Raw genomic sequence first — 23320 nt, forward strand, 5'->3', positions numbered from 1 at the left:
CACAGGAAGTCACTGTGGAACAATGCACATCGCCTTGGTCCCGATGTGTGTGTGTGTGTGTGTGTGTGTGTGTGTGTATGTGCAAACTACTACCTACGGCCCTCAGCTCTCTTGAACGTTTTCAGTGTCTCTTCATAGAGAGGATTTAATATCAGTGAATTATCATGGTCATAAGCCTAGCATTGGCTACAACTACATAATAATATGATGGTGTATTGCATTCATGTTACATTCAGCTACTATCAGGTGAAGTTTCCCTCCCTATACCGAGGTGCTACCTAGCACCTGGGATCAATTGACAGGGAGGCCAGGGAGCAGTGTTGCTCAGCCTGCGGTCCGGGGCCACTACCGGTCCCTAGGATAATGCTGAGCGGTCCCTGAGATAGTCAGAAGCCTGACACTCGTTTAATTGGATCTATAGTGTTAGATGTAATATAAACCCAAGGAGGAAGGGCCATAGCTTGCCTGTTCCTTGCCCAGAAAAGACCATGGCAGTCCCTGGAATAAAAAAAGGTTAAGAAACACTGCCATGGAATACTGGACAAACCATAATAAACTATGAGAATTAGTGGTAATTCCATGGAGCTGAAACAGTGTAGTATTCCATCCAACAGCCATCATTCCCAGGTGCTGTGGTTCTCTCCCACTGTCAACTCCACGTTCCCATAATGGGATTATCAGGAATACTGTGTGTGCTATGTGTCTATACCAGTATATGATTTTGGTGGTCTGCCGTATGGCCATTGACCTCAATGACCTCAAGGGTAATTATGAGTGTGTCTGCACTGGCCCTCCCTCAGGCAGCCACACCCACACACAATATTATTATTGAATGACCAAAAGCAATATTCAGCCTGGGGGAAGAGAGAGATGAAAGGAGGGAAAAGTGAAAGGGAGTGAGTGATGAGGAGGAGTGTCTCAGACCTGATGCCAACATATGTCACACGTATGTTCAAAGGGCAAAGTGCAAAAGGCCAGACACCACGCGCACATACACACACACACACATCTGAGTGGGTGGTCTCTCTCCCCGACTCTCCAGCTCTCTTTTACTCCCGGGGTAGATGGATACAGACCTGTCATTTTCTGTCTGCCACTTCATCGCTCTCTCCATCCATCTCTGGTTCACCCTCGCCAAGTATGAGATATCAGTTATTGACCAAAACCAAAATAAGTCTGAGCTGTATGTTCATCCAGTCAGCACCCCATTGCATAGGGTAATTTACTCAGTTATTCTTCAGAAACTAAAAGAAACCAAGCAAGTCAAACAAGAGCTGAAAGATTCCAACAGTAACAGAACCTTACAGAAGAATATATTCTATCTGTGCTCATGAATGCATGAGGAGTATTCTGTTTCAATAACTCTCTCACACATACAATCTCCTTCTCTCCCGCTCCCTTTCTCCAGGGTGACAACCAACCCTCGCTCCGCAACTTTAATTAAACGAATCGATACTCCTCTCTCCATCGCTCTTTTCCTCCCTCGGAATGTTAGAGGTCCCATCGGAGCATTCCTGTTTAAAAATCAGGGTTTTCCAGTTCTCATCTCCACAGACACTTTTTCTATCCCACACTAATTGGGAATTCCTCCTCCACACCAGTCAAGGCCGAGGATAATTTTGACTTAATAACGAATAAATAAATACAATAATAGTGAAAACACACACAAAACACCCACTTATCCCAGAGTGTGTGCATGTGTTATCCCAGGGCCGGTGTGAATCCTGTTTGATATTGAACTATTCGTTCGGGGAAGAGACTACACTAAGTGGAGAAACAGCCCACTCACTCATTTGTAATGGAGATTATACCTTCCTTCCATGACGCCTCAGCCTAATCAGACCAGTTCTGTCCGCCTGTCGGTCTGTACCGCTCTCCCTTTTGCATTATGTACTATAGGATGTGGAGTTCCACAGAAGGACTCACTGTAGAGAGCGTCTTTGTCTCTCTCTGACACACACAGTTTATGTTTGCTATTTGAACAGTGATGGTTATCAGAACCAGGTCTTGGTGTGAGATGGTTTATAAAGACAGAGATGGGCCCAGGAGGCTAGCTAGCCATGTAATGTAAAACAGCTGTTGCTTTTTATAACAGTTCATCTCTCTCACACACACACACACACACACACACACAAATGTACATTCACACAACAGTTGTTTGTGCGTCCCTGACAAGACCATCACCTTAACTAACCTCCTCTCTGGTTCCAATTCTAGTCTGGGATAACACACAAAATTCTAACAAATCACGCAACTGTAAATAAAGAATTTAAACAAGACATTCATTTAAATGCGCTCACTCACACACACAACAAAAAAACACACACACACACAACACATACACACACACACACACACACACCTGACTAGAGAAGTACATGAGTGGAGAGCAGCTGCAAGTTGAAGACCTGGGAGGAGTGAGTTCCGGTTTCATGCTGAGAAACACAACGAGATCATCAGGAATACCAGGAACAACACACTAACTGTGTACAAAAACATACAAATCAGAGGGGCGTATTACGACACGGGATAGAGGAGTTTGACGAGCTAGCTTTGGTAAATTCTGAGTTCAACTCGGAATACCCGTTGACACAAAAGTGGATCACCTTTTAGCCAGTGTCATGGCTGTCTTGTGAGGATCACATTGGGTCAGATCAGTTTGGCAATGGCTGACAGTAACCAGACCTTCTCTCACCCGCAGAGGGGAGGAGAGACCTGGTGTGTGGATTTTGACACCTCACCCGGTCGTAATTAAGCAGGAGAGGACTCTCGCTCTACGCTCCGATATTGCCTAAAGGAATGTCTTGTCTCCAGACTTTTGCCCACCCAAAGCTATAATGTCCAAAAAAGTAGATAATGGAACAATAATTCTAACAAAGAATGTCCTGAATGGTCAGTGGGGAGTTATAGAAATCTGATGTCACATTGTTTTTAAATTTGGTGATGTCATTAAAAACTGTATGGACAAAATACTAAATTGAAAAGGATACCCCCTTTACCTGTCAAGTTTCCATCCAATGCGTTGTGCATAGGATATGAAAAAATGCTGAAAATTTTTTGTTATGATATTAATGTGATTTTAGGAGTCATAAGAGAACTTCCAATCATATCCTTTGCACATTAAGTTGCCACGCCCCGAGTGAGGTCAGAAAACGTGTTAGACGGAAGGAGACGTCCTCTTTGGCCAGTGTGCATAAAAAGCCTTGGTAACGAAATTAACTTTAGACCAGAAAAGTGTGCCGCAATAGCTACATGTCTGAAATGGTTGGAACTTTGAACCTCAACATGAGGTGAAGAAATAAACTCACCTTTCTTTAGAACAGGAAAGACGTGGTCTAAATCCTGACTATCAACACGAGGAGGAAGAGGCGTAAAACTCCCCTCTCAGACAATCGCTGGTACCTCAAACTCTTCAAACCATCCCATCCTACTACGAGTCTCAAATCATCGCAGTACACTACTCTCCTCACCGCACTGGAACCATCATCACGACTGGCTTATCTTCAAATAAGCAGCTTCAGGAGCGAATGGAAGAGTGAACTCTGTAGTTCTGTTCAGGACTACACAACGGACAAGAGCACCCACACGTAAATACATTTATGATTTCTTATTTCCAATGGGCAGCGGTTCGTGTGCAAACTATATGATTGTGAAAATAGTTACAGAATGTATCCCCGATACGTGTCCCTTTCTCAATCCCCATGTCGTTGGGTAAAATGCCATAGTGTCAGTCCGCTAGGGACCTTTGTCTCATGTAAAGGTTGTATGTTTATTCTGTGTTATTATTTAGTTAGCTAGTAAATAAATAATTAAAACCAATTGGTGCAGTACTAAATCATGCTGTGGTTTTTGCAGATGCATGTGGCTATGACTGTCAGAATGAGGATATGATAAGATTTATAGGATGACTGTTTATCGATGTAATAGACCTTAGAGTTTAATTCAGATGGTGACTCTTTAAAACAACCTCTTCCGTGGTGCCCCAAATCCTAATGAGTTAAGTGTTACATGATTAATTTCAATTGGATAACAATTAAACATCGTTAGTGGATTAAATAATTAATGAATGTAAAGTCACGACACCAGGTAAATTTCTATGGTAACGAATCCTTCGAATGTAACCTGCTCTGGGGCAGGCTAACTTCACTTTATCCTAAAAATAAGAGTCTGAGCCTTGAGTTGAGGACCAATCAAATCAGATTCCCTCCCTCTCGCAAAGAGTGCATCATAATTTCCTTCATTCTCCGGACCATTTGAGGAAGACGATTGATTAAACATTTTATTAATCAAATTACTGTGTTAGTAATATTCTATTTTTTAATCATACTTAGTGGACTGTTTATTAGGTACACCACCCCGTTCATGAAAATGGTTAAAGCAGGCTGACAGGCATCAAGGCATTCAGTTACTGTTCGATTCAACGATAGAATTGGCAAAATGAGTGACCTAAGCGGCTTTGAGCGTGGTATGATAGTCGGTGCCATGCGCGCCGGTTCCAATATCTCAGAAACGGCAGGTCTCCTAGGCTTTTCAAGCACGACAGTATCTATGGTTTACCGAGAATGGTGCGACAAACAAAAAACATCCAGTCAGCAGCAGTCCTGTGGGCGAAAACAGCTCATTGATGAGAGGTAAAAAAGGAGAATGGCAAGAATCGTGCAATCTAATAGGCGGGCCACAAACAGGAAAATAACGACGCAATAAAAACAGTGGTGCGCAGAACGTTATCTCGGAACACACAACTCGTGCCCGCGGACGGGCTATTGCAGCAGACGACCACACCGGGTTCCACTCATATCAGCTAAAAACAAGAAGCAGCTCCAGTGGGCACATAATCACCAACACTGGACAATTGAGGAGTGGAAAAACATTGCCTGCTCCGACGAATCCCGATTCCAGTTGGGTCATGCTGATGGCAGAATCAGGATTTGGGCCCATGGCCCCATCCTGCCTGGTCTCAACAGTACAGGCTGGTGGCAGTGGGGAATGGTTTCCTGTTACTCGTTAGACTCCTTGATACCAATTGAGCAATGTTTCCATGCACCAAATAATTCAGTCTGTTCTGGAGGTAAAAGGGGTTCTGACCCAGTTCTAGATGTACCTAATAAACTGTCCTTCCTAATAGCGTTTTTTACCCCCTTTTGCTCTCAGAACAGCCTCAATTCGCATGACACATTTTTTTTTATTAAAGTGAAACACATCCCATTCATCACTAAAGAGAGCCCTTCTTTCCAAGGGACTAGCTAGGTGTGTGTGTTGGTGTGTATGTGTGTTATCCCAGGGGCAGTGTGAATCCTGTCTGATATTAAAAATGTAATTCAGCTATTTTTGTCTGCCTGTCTGTCTGTCAGTCCAGCAGTCTGACGGTCTCATTGTCCGTCGGTCCATCCCCGTCTGTCCACCCCACCCCCTTCCTCTCTCCCCTTAACTCACCTTCTCTGTCCAGGGAATCTGGACTAAAGTTGGACTGATTTGCATTATGTAGATGTGGAGTTCCACAGAAGGATTAACTTTAGAGAGCATCTGTCTCTCTCTGACACACGAGTGACGCACACACACACACGTGTTTATGTTTGCTATTTGAACAGTGATGGTTATCAGAACCAGGTCTTGGTGTGAGATGGTTTATAAAGACAGAGATGGGCCCAGAAGGCTAGCTAGCCATGTAATGTAAAACAGCTGTTACTTTTTATAACAGTTCATCTCACACACAAACGTATACTCATGCAACACACACACACACACCTGATTAAGAGACAGAAACAGCCTAGAGAAGTACATGAGTGGAAAGCAGCTGCAGGTTGAAGACCTGGGAGGAGTGAGGTCCGGTTTCATGCTGAGAAACACATTGAGATCATCAGGAATACCAGGAACAACACACTTTTACTGTCTACAAACACACACCATTTACACATCAGGCCTGCTGGGAATCTTTTAGACATATGTGAAGGTATGACCAGCCCACCAACAGCGCAGAGAAACAGGCTGCAGTGAGAGAGACTGGGTACTATAGTGTGGGCCCTGCCTCTTCACTACTCCATCTTGTTTCACATCATTGGGACAACACATCGTTCTATGTCTGTGTCTCGCATGCATGCAAGCCACACACAAACACACAGCTGCAGTGATCTACCTTGGCCAGCAGGCTGAGGGGGTCCACAGCAGGTAGTTCCTGCATGATGTTGGGGACTTCCTGTTGGATGTAGAGCTGGAGCATGGAGCTCAGCTGAGACAGACCCTCCCTCCTCTCCTCTCTCATGTCACACAGGTCTGTATAGGAGAAAGAGCGGTCAGTGGAGCCTCACGAGCACAGTGACACGGCCGGTCTTTGTTTTCGCATTATTCATATTTCCTGCTAAGTAATCAACATGAAGTATGAAGAAAAAAAAAGAAATCTACGCTATATTTGTTGCTGAGAGGAAGACCGGTAACGATCCACACAGACAAAGAGAGGTGCGCACAACATTGGCTATCCTATAAGTAACTACTACAAATGACACTTGATTTACAGAAATAAATATGACCTGATTCAGAATGGTGTCAACAGTATATCAAGAAAAGATCAATGTATTGGGCAGATCAATATTCCGTGCTATAGTGATGTGTTGAAGTATATTACAAAATGTTTATACTTATGCGGGCCTCATTATCATGAAAAGAATGAAGTAATGTCAAATAAATACAATCAATCCCCACATCAGAAACGATCAAAATGTCTGTTGACTATTCTCTATGGTCCAACTCCAGTACCTCCAGTACCCCCAGTACCCCCCAACAGCACACATTTTTATTGTAGCCCCCAGACAAGCACACCTGATTCAACTTGTACACTAATCATCAAGCCCTCAATGAGTTGAATCAGGTGAGTTTGTCAGAGGCTACAACAAAAATGAGTGCTGTTGGGGGTTCTCAAGGAGCAGAGTTGGGAAACACCGGTCTAACAGGTTTCTGTTCAGTGACGTTTAAGTCCCTGCTACTGTGTTGTTTGTGGTGGGTAAATGAATATACGTGGCTCACCAGTCTACTGTAAACTCTACAGTCTGGGATAAAACAATTGAACGCTCATATATTTTGGAACACTTGAAAACATAAAATACACAAAGAATATATGATATACACATGAGGCGATCAACAACCCAAAACTGACGAGCTGCAGTTCGTTGATCACAGTTTAATACACAGAACACACATAAAATCAGGCCTATATGAAATGTACTTCAGCTATGGATATCACATGAGATTCTACATAGAAGACAAGATGCACGACACAAATGACACTCGGAACTTCTCACAAACTTGTACTCTAAAAGAGAAATGGAGCATACGTCATACTCCTCAGATATGGTATTCTGTGCTGGGGAAAAAACCTGGAATACTTAAGATCTCCTGAACATGAATAGTCACTCAAAGAGTTTTCGAAGCGACCATTGATTTCATATTGTACTGTGTTGCTCTGCCTGCTATCTATGTGGCTAGCTATACTCTGTTACGCCGTTATATTTGTCATCCATCTTCTCATCTCAGATCTCATCTAGGTCTTCAATCAGGGCTGTGCATTTCATAACCAGGGGACAACCGTTAGGATTTACTCAAACATTCTACGTACATTTCTTTCTCTTATTCTTTGTCAACATTTTCTTGATGATGTGCATCCCCCTGGAGCGATATGTGATGAAAGCGCTGTGGTACCAGAGTAATCGCTCCATTAGGAAATCCAACTGACTCTCCATTGCTGCGTGGGTGCTCTCCGTCACCGTGACATTACTGAAAATGCTTGAAGTGCTTTCGGAAAGTAATCAGACCCCTTGACTTTTTCCATATTTAGTTACATTACAGCCATATCATCTACAACTGATTAAATTGTTTTTTTTCACTCATCAATCTGCACACAATACACCATAATGTCAAAGCAAAAACAGGTTTGTAGAAATGCATTACAAATACAAAACTGAAATATCACATTTCCATAAGTATTCAGACCCTTTACTCTGTACTTTGTTGAAGCACCTTTGGCAGCGATTACGGCCTCGAGTCTTCTTGGGTATGACGCTACAAGCTCGGCACACCTGTATTTGGTGGGTGTTTCTCCCATTCTTCTCTGCAGTTCCTCTCAAGCTCTGTCAGGTTGGATGGGGAGCATTGCTGCACAGCCATTTTCAGGTCTCTCCAGAGATGTTCGATCGAGTTCAAGTCTGGCTGTGTGCTTAGGGTTGTTGTCCTGTTGTTGTCAACAGGTTGTTGTCCTGTAGTCTCCCAGTCCCTGCCGCTGAAAATCATCCCCACAGCATGATGCTGCCACCACCATGCTTCACCGTAGAGATGGTGCCAGGTTTCCTCCAGACATGACGCTTGGCATTCAGGCCAACGAGTTCAATTTTGGTTAATTCAGACCAGACAATACAAGTTTCTCATGTACTGGTTCCTTTAGGTGCCTTTTGGCAAACGGGCTGTCATGTGCATTTTACTGAGGAGTGGCTTCCGTCTGTCCACTCTACCATAAAGGCCTGATTGGTGGAGTGCTGCAGAGATGGTTGTCACCTCCCTGACCAAGGCCCTCTCCCCCGATTGGTAGTTTGGCCGGGCGGCCAGCTCAGGAAGAGTCTTGGTGGTTCCAAACTTCTTCCATTTAAGAATGATGGAGGAGGCCACTGTGTTCTTGGGGACCTTCAATGCTGCAGAAATGTTTTGGTAACTTTCCCCAGATCTGTGCCTCGACACAATCCTGTCTCGGAGCTCTACAGACAATTCCTTCGACCTCCTCGCTTGGTTTTTGCTCTGACATGCACTGTAAGCACTAGAGCTCATTTTCGAGTCTCATCGCAAAGGGTCTGACTACTTACGTAAATAAGGTATTTCTGTTTGTATTTGTAATACATTGGCAAACATTTCTAAAAACCTGTTTTCGCTTTGTCATTATGGGGTATTGATGGGGTATTGTGTGTAGATTGATGAGGAAAACCATGTATTTAATCCATTTTAGAATAAGGCTGTAACGAAACTAAATGTGGAAAAAGAGAAGGGGTCTGAATACCTTCCAAATGCACTGTAACTGCACTTGTGTTGACGGATGTGTAATTGTATCTGCTGCTTTCGAATTGCATTTGTTCTAATGTGTAATTGTAAATGTACAGTGTTGTATTGAGACTGACCATGTTGATGTATTGTTCTTAGGGCACCCTTGTAAAATGAGACCCTGATCTCAATGGGTTTCCCCTGGTTAAATAAATTGTGGGGGAACAAAATGAAAAGAAAAATCTTCAAAAACCATAATCTAGTGGTGGTGCCTATTATTTTCCTTCCCTTTCCCTTCCTAGTGGTTTCCACAGTAGGTACTTGGAGGGGTCTCTCTGCCGCCATCTTAGTTTCTGATAATTACAAGTGAAATAACCTGGGTCCATTAATACTGGTTACGGTCACCGACACCATACTGTTTCTACCATATACAGTATCTGCATGTTAGTCGACCAACATAGTCAAAACAGAGACTTCATGATCACCGTTATAATGAGAAGAATGCTTTGGTCCCATCTGAGCTGCCTTGTTGACCGCTTCCTGTATATTTCATGAGGAGTGATGCTCTGGTTATATTCCCATGTTGTGGGAAGCTGCTAGCTAGACTAAGAGACTGGAAGAGAGCCACAGGTTTTAGCCAGACAGATATAAATATCTTGTCTAATATCCCCATTATGTCTGACACTGTCCTCATCATATCTAATGTCCCCATTATGTCTTTCACTGACCAAACTATGTCTGAAACGGTGTCTGGTACCGTCTCAACTAGGTATGATGTCCCCAATATGTCTGACAATGTCCCTGTGTCTAATACTGTCCCCACTTTGTCTGTCACGTCTAACCAACACCTGGTCCTGTAGCTGACGTTGTGTACTTAATCTGAGACCTGGGGACAACATGTAAACACCACCTGCAGATGCACGGCCATGCCAGGCTAGAAAGGACTTCTCCTGCTGTCTGAGTTGATGTTTGTGTTTGGAGGATATTGTGATTGACTCTGTATCTTTCCATAAGTATATTTGTTGTTTTGTTAGAAGAGAAAGGCAAAACAAGTATTGAATGTCACTTTTGTAGGGGAGGTGGGAGAGACTTACGTGACTCATGCTCCTCTAAAGAACACAGCCCTGGAGAAGTCTGCGATGGACTCAACTAAAGGAAGAGAAGAGGGAGAGAGAGGGGGAGGAGGGAGAGAGATGTAGGAAGTAGAAATGGTGGAAAAACAAAGAGGAAAATGGATAAAAGATGAAGAAGTGTAAAACTAGACGAGATCAATTATTTATCACGAGAACCGTCTAAAAACGAAACAACCTTTCTCATCCAGGTCTGTTAACCCTAGTAAAGGGTTGGGCTCAATTCCATCTTCATTTTCTGTGAAGGATTTTTCAACTTCTGAAATGAGTTTCAAATCACTTCCTGAAATGACTGGATTGAAAAACGGATTGACCAGACAATTCAGAACATTGAACCAATCGTTGAGCGAGTCAGGGGAGGCGTACCAATCTAAAGATGATCCTGGCTGCCAGACGGACAGAGTCAGTGGGGATTCTGGGATGGAGGCTGCGGAGACATTTACACTCCCTCTTATGGTCCGACCATGCCTGTTTCTGGAGAGAAAACACATCATTTAAAAAATATTTGATTTGTGTTCATATGGGTAGAAAAGATATAGGAATAGGACCAGTACAAACTGAAAAGGCGTCGAGAGAATTGGAAAAAAAACTGAAGGGAATGAATTCTTGAAAATAAAAGTTAAGGCAACGTGAAGTGGAAGAGAGGGGAAAAAATTGTGTGCACTTTACAAACACACACAGGCAGATGTGCATGAGTGTGCATGTGTGTATGGCTGTGTGCGTGCATGCGTGTGCGAGTGAGTGGGTTGGGAAGTCAGAGGCGTTTGTTAGCGGGAAATCAGAGGTGAATGGTGACGTGTCATATCAGAGAGGAGCGGAGGAGGCTACACTAGGGTTAGGGGTTACCCTATCAGTATAAGGTCACAGTTGGGGGGATTAAAAGCACAAGTCAAATTTCGATAGGCCCTTGTGTGCAATTGACCAATAAAGTGACCTTAAATGTAAAGGTTAGCGTCGATGTGAAAGAAAGATGGCTAAAAGGTGAATATATCGTGTTGGCTTGAGATCTGTGCATGTCCGATTCTAATTTACACAGAAGCAGTGTTTGCACTATTCAAGACTTCTGTTGATTTCAATTTTGGTGCAACAGGGGCTGGATGTTGCTTTGCACCATGCCTGGAAATACTCTAGGGGAAACACTGCCCAGAAGGATGAGATAGATGAGCACACACACATTTGTCACAAACGCACACCTGTTGTGTAATGGAAACCAGTTTATATGGGGAGCAGCAGTGGACAGCATTGTGTCATTCATTTCATTAGGTGACATCATGTGCTGATGTAGGAATTAGGTCAGTCTCAGATGTTACACTGCACACACACACACATCCCTAGGTCTATTGTTCCCCTACAATATGGTTATCTTCCCTTTCTTTAGGTACTTGAATGAGTGGAAACAGCAATGGACAAAATGAGAGAACTTCTAGTTGGGCTGCTTACCTGGCAGGTGACGTCACAATACCGCGCTACCTTACACTGAGAACATCTCAGGAGGGTTTCACGCCTAAAGAGACAGAAAGAGCGTGGGAGACAGAGAGAGAGAGAGACAGGGGAGGGGAGAGGTAGACCGAGAGAGAGAAACAACATTAACTCACAGTTGATTTGGGGAGTTTTTCCTCTGAGGCAGTGCCCCACATACAGTGCCTTCAGAAAGTATTCGTCACTCCCCTTGACTTTTTCCACATTGTTGGGGTACAGCCTGAATTTTAAATTGAGATTTGTCGTCACAGGCATACACTGAGAATGTGACATACAATAATGTCAAAGTGGAATTGTTTGACATTATTACAAATTCATTAAAAAAATAAAAGCTTAAGTAACTATGCAAATGTTTACTCATGAACTTGAGGCTTTCCATAACAAAATGGGTGAAATACTATTGACTCAAGACGTCAATAGTACTAAACCCCTTTGTTATGGCAAGCCTAAATAATGTCTTGCAAAGGCGAACCTATTGAATATCTATACACTCAGTCACTACAAAGATAAAGGCGTCCTTCCTAACTCAGTTGCCAGAGAGGAAGGAAACCACAACGAGGTCAATGGTGATTTTAAAACAGTTTGCGTTTAATGGCTGTGATAAGAGATAACTGAGGATGGATCAAAAACATTGTATTTACTATACTATACTAACTATACTATACTAATGTACAATACTAACCTAAATGACAGAGTGAAAATAAGAAATCCTGTACAGAATAAATAAATATTCCAAAACACGCATCCTGTTTGCAACAAGGCCCGAAAGTAATACTGCAAAAAATGTGGCAAAGCAATTAACTTTTTGTTCTGAATAAAAAAAGTGTTATGTTTGGGGCAAAACCAATACTACATATTGCAGAGTACCACCATATTTATTGAGTACCTCCATATTTTCAATCATAGTGGTGGCTGCATCATGTTATGTGTATGCTTGTAATCGTTGGGGAGTTTTTCAGGATAAAAACAAACAAAAAAGGAAATGGAATGGAGCTAAGCACAGGAAAAATCCTGGAGGAAAACCTGGTTCAGTCTGCTTTCCACCAGACACTGGGAAATTAATTCACCCTTCAGCAGGACAATAACCTAAAACATAAAGCCAAATCAACACTGGAGTTGCTTACCAAGAAGAGGGTGAATATTCCTGAGAGGCCGAGTTACAGTTTTCAATAAAATCTGTTTGAAAATCTATGGCAATATCTGAAAGTGGTTGTCTGGCAATGATAAACAACCAATTTGACAGAGCTTGAAGAATTTTGAAAATAATAATGGGCAAATCCAGGTGTGGAATCGAGAAATATTAGTGTTGTATTTGACATTATTTTTTTATATTTTTTTTTTTACAAATGTTAGAATTGTTCTTCCACTTATTTGTTCTTCCACAGTATTTTCTTTAGATTGATTTAATTGTCATATTTTTTTGTCAACAATTTTAATTCCAACTTCCAACAACAAAATGCCAAAAGGTCAAGGGTTGTGAATACCCTCTGAAAGCACTGTATCTCAGATACCCAGATCATGAAATATGGCGTCTTCAAATGAAGAATCTGTGCCGTTGGGGGTAACTCGAGGACCGGAGTTGGGAAACACTGCCCTAAATGACACCCTATAACCTAGTCCTAGATAATACACTACCTTTGACCTGGGACACATTAGGGGTGGTAAGTGGCCACAGTAGTGCACCAAAGGTAATAGGGTAGCATTTGAGACACAGGTTTTGTTTCTGAACCTGAAGAGGATCCACTGAAACCAGTCACTGGTGTACAGTATGCCCCCAAGACATAACTTGAATGGCATGACTAACCACACTTTCATCAGCAGTATGTATCAAGCAGTAAGTGTGTGTGTGTGTGTGTGTGTCTACTTAACATATTTCTTCAAATCTCTCAGTCTCCTGAATTGTGTGTGCATGATGTCTGACAACGGATAGACACGACCCCTGGGTATATCTGGTTAATAGCTTGCTCCAGTCAAATCAACATGACTCGCTCAATGTTCTGTGTTCAGCATTTCTACGTCGGTCTGTGCCTGAGGCTTGTGTGCCTGTGTGTGTATGTGTGCACATGTTTTATTTTCTCCCTTTGTAAAGTAATTCCAACAGAAAGCTGCAGGTCCTACAATCCAAACATATGTAATCTAATCATGAAGTATTATGAGTGGTCCTTATGATTTTGCCACTGACGCATGAGAATGTGACATTAAGGACGTAATCTTAGCTCACATTACTAGGCTGCACACACACAAGCACACACACTGCTGGCAGCGGCCTGCTTCCTCTCAGCATGAAAGACATTGAGTGTTTCCTATCCATTCATTTGTCAGAATGGTTCAAATACTTTGCAGTTGTTTTTGGCTCTCGGAGACGCAGCTAACACACTTACCCTCCCTATTCCCTAATAACCTCCTCCTAACACGCACACACACACACACACACACACACACAACTATATATGGGGGTCAGAACCACTTAAAATCTTCCAACAGGCATTTCCTGGGTCTGTTTCTATAACATGCAGAGAGATAAGGGAAGTCAGAGGAGAGAATGATGAAAAGCTACAGACTTGACTGTAAAAAACATTCAATGGTCTGTGAAGTCTATAAGAGTGATTCTTCATGAAACCAGGAAAAAAAAGACATGGCATATTTATGACATTGTTGCCTCCTTTAAGACTCCATAATGTTTCATCCGTAGGTGCTACAAAGTAAACATTGGTGTCATATGAAGCTTTACCACTTTCTCTGTGATATGAGTAGTATTTTAACTTGAATAACACTTTTCTTACATTTATTTGTGCATATAAAAAAGAAACATGAATATTGAAAATAAAACAATGTAGATTTGGCAAATGTTTGTATATATTGTTGAATATAATATACTCTAGGGGAATATCACAGTTCCAGAGGGGGATCTCTGCCAGTTTTAAAGTTTAGGCCCATTTTAAACAGAGAAACAGGACTCCAACGGGCCACGCACCTCTTCCCGTGGTTATACCGTATTTCCAGAACTGACATGCCACATACCAATTTCAACAACATGCTCGTTACTGTGGTTCCAAATGTTGAATAGGTTTAAAATATATATATATATATATTTTTTTTTTTTACCTTTTCAACATAAACACACACACACACACACACACGGGGTGAATCATATATTAAAAATATAAAAATCGCTTTAATTAAAAAGCACTCTGTTTTATGAAAAAAAAAAGTTGTGTACAAGACCGTGTACATACCAGAATTAGGGGGCAAACAAACTACTCATCCCACACAGCACTGCGGTTTGTATTGTCCAATCCCAGAACATATACAAGTCACGTGACCACTGGCATTCTTGAAACATGGCGGTTGTTTCAAATTTCTAATTAGCTTGCTAAGTAACCGTACACAGTAGCATCAAAGATACTGATAACTAAAGGTTTCCCCTTTTGTCTGTGCTAGCTTTAGTCTTCTCTACTAGGCGGAAAACAACCACTAGAAAGATTGTGATGTTTATAAACATAATATAAGGATACTTCTATTTTTTATGAATCGAACACGCATACACACGACACTGCTGTGCTGCTGACTGCTCATTTTATAGAGAATGCATTTCACACTTCTCTTCGTCCCGAAAATAAACCATGACATCTGTTAACGAACATATATGACGGCACTCGCGATAGCACCGTCACAGACGCAAACTGAACTTGTCGTGTGCGTTAGAACAGACCCAGGATCTGTTTCTGTGGCGGCAGAAACACTTAGGCTCATGGTTAGTGTAGTTTTTGGTGCTAATTTGAAACCAGAAATTGACAGTGAAAACACGACTTCAACACAGAGGTTGAAACAATCATAACCGATGGGCACTACATGAACATACGAATTGTTTTGGAGAAAATAGAACGTCTACGTTGCGCAGTAATATTGCTAATATTTAATATCACCACGGTTTATGAAGATTGAGAACACAGTTACAGAACCACTCCTTGGAGCCCTATTGGCATAGTAGGCCATCTAACCAATCACAGCCCTCCTTTTACTTGTATCATTGTTTGTCCTGCAAATTTCCAGCAGAGGGCGACCATTTTGAATCCATTTTCACATTCACTCTGTTGGTAATGCTTACAAATTGGATCATAACTCTAAAAGTAGCAGAGACCCCACTCTGGGACTTTGATATGCCCATAAAGAATATTATGTTAAACAAAAAATAGAAAAATATCCAAATCAAACATTTCCTATTTTTTAAATCATGTTTATATTTTTATATAAATAAATGAATGTAAGAAAATTGTTAGAAATCCAAATACGACTCATATCACAGAGAAAGTGCTAATACTTCATATGAGACCAATGTTTGCTTTGTAGCACCTACAAAGCAAAGTCTTAAAGGAGGCCTGGGTAGGCCACAATGTCATAAATATGATGAACTATTTCTCAATGATGCTTTTAGATAAAAATTTCACAAAGACGTCAACAATCTTTCCTACTAAGGACCATTTTAGAGATTACATCTTGTGAAATACCCCCAAAATCATAGTATTTTTTTGTCCTGGTGGTGGTTTTGTGAAGAATCAAGTCAAAGCTAGGAGCTGAAACATACACCAGAGACTACTCCAGTATCCTGATCAGATACATAGTAAATCAAACAGAATGATAAAACCTACAGCCTTCCAGTTGCATTTCAGATACAGCAGTGGGCTATCTCATGCCATGGCTCTGTTTATTATTCAGTTCACCCATGAACGCTTTCCCCAACACAACTTTTACAGGACTTGAACTACTTTTATCTCTATTTATCTTGGGCAGGATATAGGCTCTGTGTAATGACATCACTCAGAGCATTTTCCTTAACAGCTTGGACTGGACTTCCTCTGGATAAGGACCTGGCAAACACTGGGATTTATACCTTGTGTGTGTGTGTGTGTGTGTGTGTGTGTGTGTGTGTGTGTGTGTGTGTGTGTGTGTGTGTGCGCGCATGCGTGCCTGCGTCCTTGGCCAGTACTGCTTTTGTTCAAAGATGACCAATAACATTATCGATGTAGAATGACAGAGAAACAGAGACAGAGCGAGAAGCATCTGTTAATGATATGCCGGACATGCAGATAGCTAATCGTTCTGAGATCCTATGGCGAGAAAGAGAGCCAGTCAGAGAAAGATGGACATCTACACTAACCATGGGGTTCTCTCAACACACACGAGAACAAAGAGCCTTCATCTCAGTCCTGTAATTACTGGGCCTGGCTACAGGTTGTGGAATAAACCAGTGCACGCACACACAAGGAATGCTGGGATACATTTGGAACCATCAGATCAACAGTGAGTGTGAATAATCCGGTCTGCTCTACTGACCTCATATGCTTTCACACCTACATACCATGTAGACACCCCGACAGACTCACACTATTATGTTGACCTCAATCAGTCTACTTTCTCTGTAAATATCAGTATTACAGTACACAGATTGACTACTGCTGTTATTGGGTTAATTCATTGGCCTGGTCCTGTTAAGACCTATTTTATTGAGTCGATTAGATCTCTGTTATGTTCTCTTTCTCCAGTTCAAGGCAAGGACTACTGTAGATATGTCCATCTTCGGGGTCTGTACCCAAAATGTGCATCTTCTCCTCTCATCTGAATCTTTATTTTTCTCCCCCCCCCACCACATCTCATGACTTTCATCTCTCTCTAGGTCATTTTGTTACCAAACTTCGTATCTGCACCGTTCTTCAAGTAAATGTGTTTTTGCTAAATGTTCTGTGGAAATAGTTCAACTATATGCGCAAGGTCTACATTTATCTTTGCAATCATTGGTTTTTGTTTGGTATACATTTTAAAGGGAAAAATCACAACAACAAAAAAAGCCCCTGCCTGTCTCTCTCTCCCTCTCTCGTCTGAGCGTATTTTAGTTGACTTAGCAGGTGATGACGTTCCGCTTGAGAGAATCCGTATCCTGGCACCTAATCAATATTCATGACTATGTTAAAGTGAGTTTATTAAGAAATGTTGACAAGCAATATAGAATTAAAGTACCTTTCTCTCGCTCTCTTTCTCTTACTCTCATCAGATGGAATACTGGTACTGTACATGATGAATGAAGATGGAAGCGTCCTTTGATGGAAGTGTGTGCATGGTAATTAATTTCCTCAGTAAGCTGTATAGCGATGGTTCAGTGTTAGGTAGTAATTAGCGGGGCCCTTTTCCACGGGCTGCCCATCGTGCCTGACTGATTTTCTCATTTCCAGGCCTCTGATCTGACAAGTCTGTGTGTGCATGCGCAAGGTTTAAGATGGTATATAGCAGGTTGTAATGCCTGGAGCATTCTAATGTAAGCTGCTGTGTGACCAAAGCCCACATTTGATCTTCTGACCAGGGACACGGCAGGATAGAAGAGGCCGTCTTGGGAAAAGAGACGCTTTGGACGGTAGGCTTGAGCGATGTACAGTTGATATCGTTTACCGGGGTATTGTGAAATAGCGATAGATGAAGACTCGGAGGCTGCAGGGGTGCATGCTACTTATAAAGTTCAATCTAAGATGTGTCCAATAAATGGAATCCAGATCAGGGTTCCAGCTATACATTTGGTTTGCTAACGTGCTATTTAAAAAGTGTCCAGATCAAGCTTCTTGGTTACAGCAGAGACATTCAATCCCCTCCTGGATCAAGATCTCGGTTGACTAAATTGTTTTGTGTATAAAAAAATAAAAAAATGGTTTTTTCCCCCCTTCTCAAATAGGGCCCCTTGCGTGCACTTCCGGTAATACCGTACAGAAACTGTATGATGGTATGAAAATGTGGACAAAGACCAACCCTACTCGACACACAAATGATTATTATTAAGGCCACAACAAATAATGTATTGTCAATCCTTCTATACCACAAAAACTCTAGGTTTGAAGGCGACAGAAGATAAACTTTTCAAACACAGTGAAACAGGTACTTGCCTAAATAAACGCACATTTTTGTTTTCCATTTCACTATAGCGGACAAGACCGTGGTGTCCGAGTGATAATGTCACTATGATGCTAATCCAGATTTGACTAGATTCTAACCGCTACAGCTGCACTGGTCAATAAAAATCACATATGATCTATTTGAACGTCTCAAACTTTACCACGGCATCGATGACACACACACACACACACCTACTTACTAGAGCTGACCCCATTTGTCAATTGTTTGGTTGACCAAGATCTTTTTAAATCGAGTAATCACAAATCTACACTACTGTTAAAAAGTTGTGGTCAGTTAGTCAATTTGTTGAGGTAATCTGAAGAGATTTCACGCCATGCTTCCTGAAGCACCTCCCACAAGTTGGATTGGCTTGATAGGCACTTCTTACGTACCATACGGTCAAGCTCAATAGTGTTGAGATCCGGTGACTGTGCGGGCCACTCCATTATAGACAGAATACCAGCTGACTGCTTCTTCCCTAAATAGTTATTGCGTAGTTTGGAGTTGTGCTTTTGGTCGTTGTCCTGTTGTAGGAGGGAATTGGCTCCAATTAAGCGCTGGCCACAGCGTTGCAAAATGGAGTTGCAAAATGGAGTTATAGCGTTCCTTCAAGATCCCTTTTACCCTGTACAAATCTCCCACTTCACCACCACCAAAGCACCCCCAGACCATCACATTGTCTCCACCATGCTTGACAGATGGCGCCAAGCACTCCTCCAGCATTTTTACATTTTTTCTGCGTCTCACGAATGTTCTTCTTTGTGATCCGAACACCTCAAACTTAGATTTGTCTGTCCACAACACTTTTTTTCCAATCTTCCTCTGTCCAGGGTCTGTGTTCTTTAGCCCATCTTAATCTTTTATTTTTATTGGCCAGTCTGAGATATGTATTTTTCTTTGCAACTCTGCCTAGAAGTCCAGTATCCCGGAGTCACCTCTTCACTGTTGAGACTGGTGTTTTGCGGGTACTATTTAATGAAGCTGTCAGTTGAGGACTGGTGAGGCGTCTGTTTCTCAAACTAGACACTCTAATGTACTTGTCCTCTTGCTCAGTTGTGCACCGGGGCCTCCCACTCTTTCAATTCTGGTTAGAGCCAGTTTGCGCTGTTCTGTGAAGGGAGTAGTACACAGCGTTATACGAGACCTTCAGTTTCTTGGCAATTTCTCGCATTTCTCGCCTTCATTTCTCAGAACAAGAAAAGACGGACGAGTTTCAGAAGAAATGTATTTGTTTCTGGCCATTTTGAGCCTGTAATCGAACCCACAAATGCTGATGTCCCAGATACTCAACTAGTCTAAAGAAGGCCCGTTTTATTGCTTCTTTAAATCAGAACAGTTTTCAGCTGTGCTAACATAATTGCAAAAGGGTTTTCTAATGATCAATTAGCCTTTTAAAAACGATAAACTTGGATTAGCTAACACAACGTGCTATTGGAACACAGGAGTGACACGGAACCCAAACGGGCTGCATGAGTGCGCCATCGTGCATAAATGTATTTTGTCCCCCTACACCAAACACGATCATGACACACAGGTTGAAATATCAAAAACTCTGAACCAATTACATTAATTTGGGGACAGGTCGAAAAGCATTAAACATTTCTGTAAATGTAGCTAGTTAGCTTGCACTTAATGGCTAATTTGTCCTATTTAGCTAGCTTGCTGTTGCTACCTAATTTGTCTTGGGATATAAACATTGAGTTGTTATTTTACCTGAAATGCACAAGGTCCTTTACTCCGACAATTAATCCACACATTAAACGGTCAACCAAATTGTTTCTAGTCATTTTTCCTCCTTCCAGGCTTTTTCATGTTTGAACTTATATGGTGATTGGCATCTAAACCTTCATAGTATTACTACACCAACCGGCAACACAGTTCATCTTTCAATCACCCACGTGGGCATAACCAATGAGGAGATGGCACGTGGGTACCTGCTTCTATAAACCAATGAGGTGATGGGAGAGGCGGGACTTGCAGCGCGATCTGCGTCAGAAATAGGAATGACTTCTATTTTATCCCTTAGCAATGCAGACACTCGTTGACATGCGAGAGCAGTGTGGGTGCAATAATTGAGTAACAGATTCATAAACTTATTTTGCAGCGCTCACGAGTGGTGTGGTCAGCCTGTGACAGTTGGCTGATAACGGGCCTCTGTACGCCTATGTCAATATTCCATAAAAAAATCTGCCATTTCCAGCTACAATAGTCATTTACAACATTAACGTCTACAATGTATTTCTGATCAATTTGATGTTCTTTTAAAATGAACAATTTTGGGGGGGATTTTCTTTCAAAAACAAGGACATTTCTTAGTGACCCCAAACTTTTGAACGGTAGTGTATCTTTTATTTTAAAGCACATGAGACACCTGTCTGACTCACGCCTTGTAGACTATATTGATTTCTGGCTCGTATTTAGTAGTTGTGTTTTCATTTTTAATAGCAGTGCTTAAAGCACCAGACAAGCTTAGTAGCCTACATATAATTGATTGTATTCAAACATAGGGTGTGTCTATATGGGAAAAAAAACACGTTTCAAAATTTCTAAACAATCAATGGTTCGAAAGAACAGACAACTCTCGGTCAGCCAAGATTATTTTTTGGGGGATGGGGAAAGCCCTACTACTTACTTACACACACGGATCGACCCAGGCTGTAAAAGAGAGATGTTGCGCTAAATGCTATGGTGCTGAGCTCATGGTTTCGTGTGAATGGGTGTGTTGTTTAGGATGTTTTAACTCTCTAATTTGACTCATTTAAAAGTCAAACCTAATAGCCATTGTAATGGTGGTGACTAATTCATCTGGTGGTCTCTTTGAACAGTGTGTGTGTGTGTGTGTGTGTTTCCCATAAGCAACAACAGACTCATTGTCAGCCGGCTACTTTTCCACTTCATTAACTAGGCTTCTTTTCAATTAAAAGTTTCAATTCGCAAGTCAGAAAGGTCTGTATATCCTTCTCCCGCTAGAACAAACGATAGACTCTATGCATCTTCTAGTGACCTATTGATAGGACAGGCGCGCTGTGGTCGGCTGCGGTCAAATTTCTTTTCACGGATGAGGGAGAGAGAGCATGAGGAGTTTCATGTGAGTGAATTAGCACGTCCCATGTAAATGGTAACGATGAGTTGAAATCCACTTAAATTTGTTTTGCGTGTTTCATAGGCCTATATAGCCAGCCACGGAGTCGGGGCACATTGGCTATTTATTGTCGAACTGACTGAAAAAGGTCTACCTGCTATATCCCTTTGCTATTCATACAACGTAGTCATACAGCCATGGTATAGCTCCTGATAATATAGGCCTAGACATTATCCAAAACAACAACTAACACCACACTGTATTCATCATACATTTGCAGTCATTCTAATTGCAAAGACATGTCTTTCTACTCAAAACCACAACTCATTTGACCGATCTGAGAGGTGACGTTGCTAAAGTATTCAATAACTTAGCTATGTATTTCGGATGGAATGAAGGCATTAGATTTTACCTGGAGGGAGACAGAGAGACAGCGAGAGAGAAAAGAGGATGGAGAGGAATGCTGACAAGCCTGTCAACAAATCCCCCTGTTCTCATCTCGACTTTGCGTTGGAGATTTTCTGTGAACATTGCATCTTTCCCCTCTTATCTAAAGTAGGTATTTGTATGCTTCAGGACAGACTGCATACAGTCAGCTCTTTTCCTCATATCGGAGGATTATTAAATCGGTCTGTGTGGCGCGCGTGTGAAGAATAATTTGCTCTAGTAAACTATTCCTGAGCGATTCCACACCTGCGTAGCCAAAAACCATATCACATTGTTCTGGCAATTATTATCAATATGACCCAAAGTTAGAAATTAGACCCACATCTCGTGCTTGTAATTAGGCCAGGCGTTGTCTCTGCCAGGAGATGTTGCTGTGATTTTAGTTTAATGTGGGTCTAAATTCTAACATTAGGTCATATTGATAATAATCACACACACAAGTAACCACTGATAACACAGCTAAACACTCCCTTTGAACTGTCAGACATACCAATCACTATGATCATAAACACACACACACACTTTCACACTCCTTCTATCCCCCCTCCCTCTTCTCTCCTGTGACTGGAGGAACTGCAAATGATTTGTTTGTTTGTTGACCTGTGGCTAGCAAGACAACGCTGTGTTGAGTGTGTGTGTGTGTGTGTGTGTGTGTGTTTGTCAACTGCACCCCTAGCGATTAGCTCTCATTAAAAACAAACAGCAGAGAGAGATCAGCCAGGCAGCAATTACCTCCAGCTTTGATGTGGCTTTAATTCCTTTAAAAACGCCCCTCTGGCTAGTTTAAATCACAGACACACGCTTGCACATTTACAGACCAACATAGGCCTTTACTTAGGAAGATAAGAGTCTCGGGGGGGGGGGGGGGGTTACTGGTCACGCAAGCTGACACCATCATCACACTCACACACTATAACTCCACGACTACAGATCCTTTTGGGACAGTAATGGAGAACATGTTGGACAGAGGAGGGGTTGGGTGTTGGGGTGTCTGAAACAATGTGTAAAGTACTTCAGATAGGCCTAACCTAGTCAATAGAAATACCTGGTACAAAACAGTCTAGCAGCACTGGTGTATAGTATAGCTATGTAGATCACTGTGTGTAGAAGCTAAGAGAGACAGACAGGTTTATCGGAGTGCATAGTGTGCGACAAGAACTTGAGCATATGGGTCATTCCACCTCAAAAAACACAATAAAAGAGGATTTACACCCACCATCTCAGATTGTTCTGA

The 23320-nt window shown here is 41.9% G+C and overlaps 1 protein-coding gene across 1 annotated transcript in view; it reads right to left on the reverse strand.

The window, feature by feature from the left end:
- The window catches only part of smyd3 (SET and MYND domain containing 3), a 193234-nt gene that overhangs the window by 162312 nt on the left and 7602 nt on the right, over window positions 1-23320 (reverse strand). Inside the window, exons 2-5 of the mRNA XM_036962694.1 lie at window positions 11583-11646; window positions 10509-10616; window positions 10107-10161; window positions 6134-6270 (exon numbers count right to left, since the gene is read on the reverse strand). Coding sequence (XP_036818589.1) covers window positions 6134-6270; window positions 10107-10161; window positions 10509-10616; window positions 11583-11646 — 364 coding nt within the window. The remainder of the gene's footprint in view (window positions 1-6133; window positions 6271-10106; window positions 10162-10508; window positions 10617-11582; window positions 11647-23320) is intronic.

The sequence above is a fragment of the Oncorhynchus mykiss genome, chromosome 25 (genome assembly GCF_013265735.2).
Source record: "Oncorhynchus mykiss isolate Arlee chromosome 25, USDA_OmykA_1.1, whole genome shotgun sequence".
Classification (NCBI taxonomy): Eukaryota; Metazoa; Chordata; class Actinopteri; order Salmoniformes; family Salmonidae; genus Oncorhynchus; species Oncorhynchus mykiss.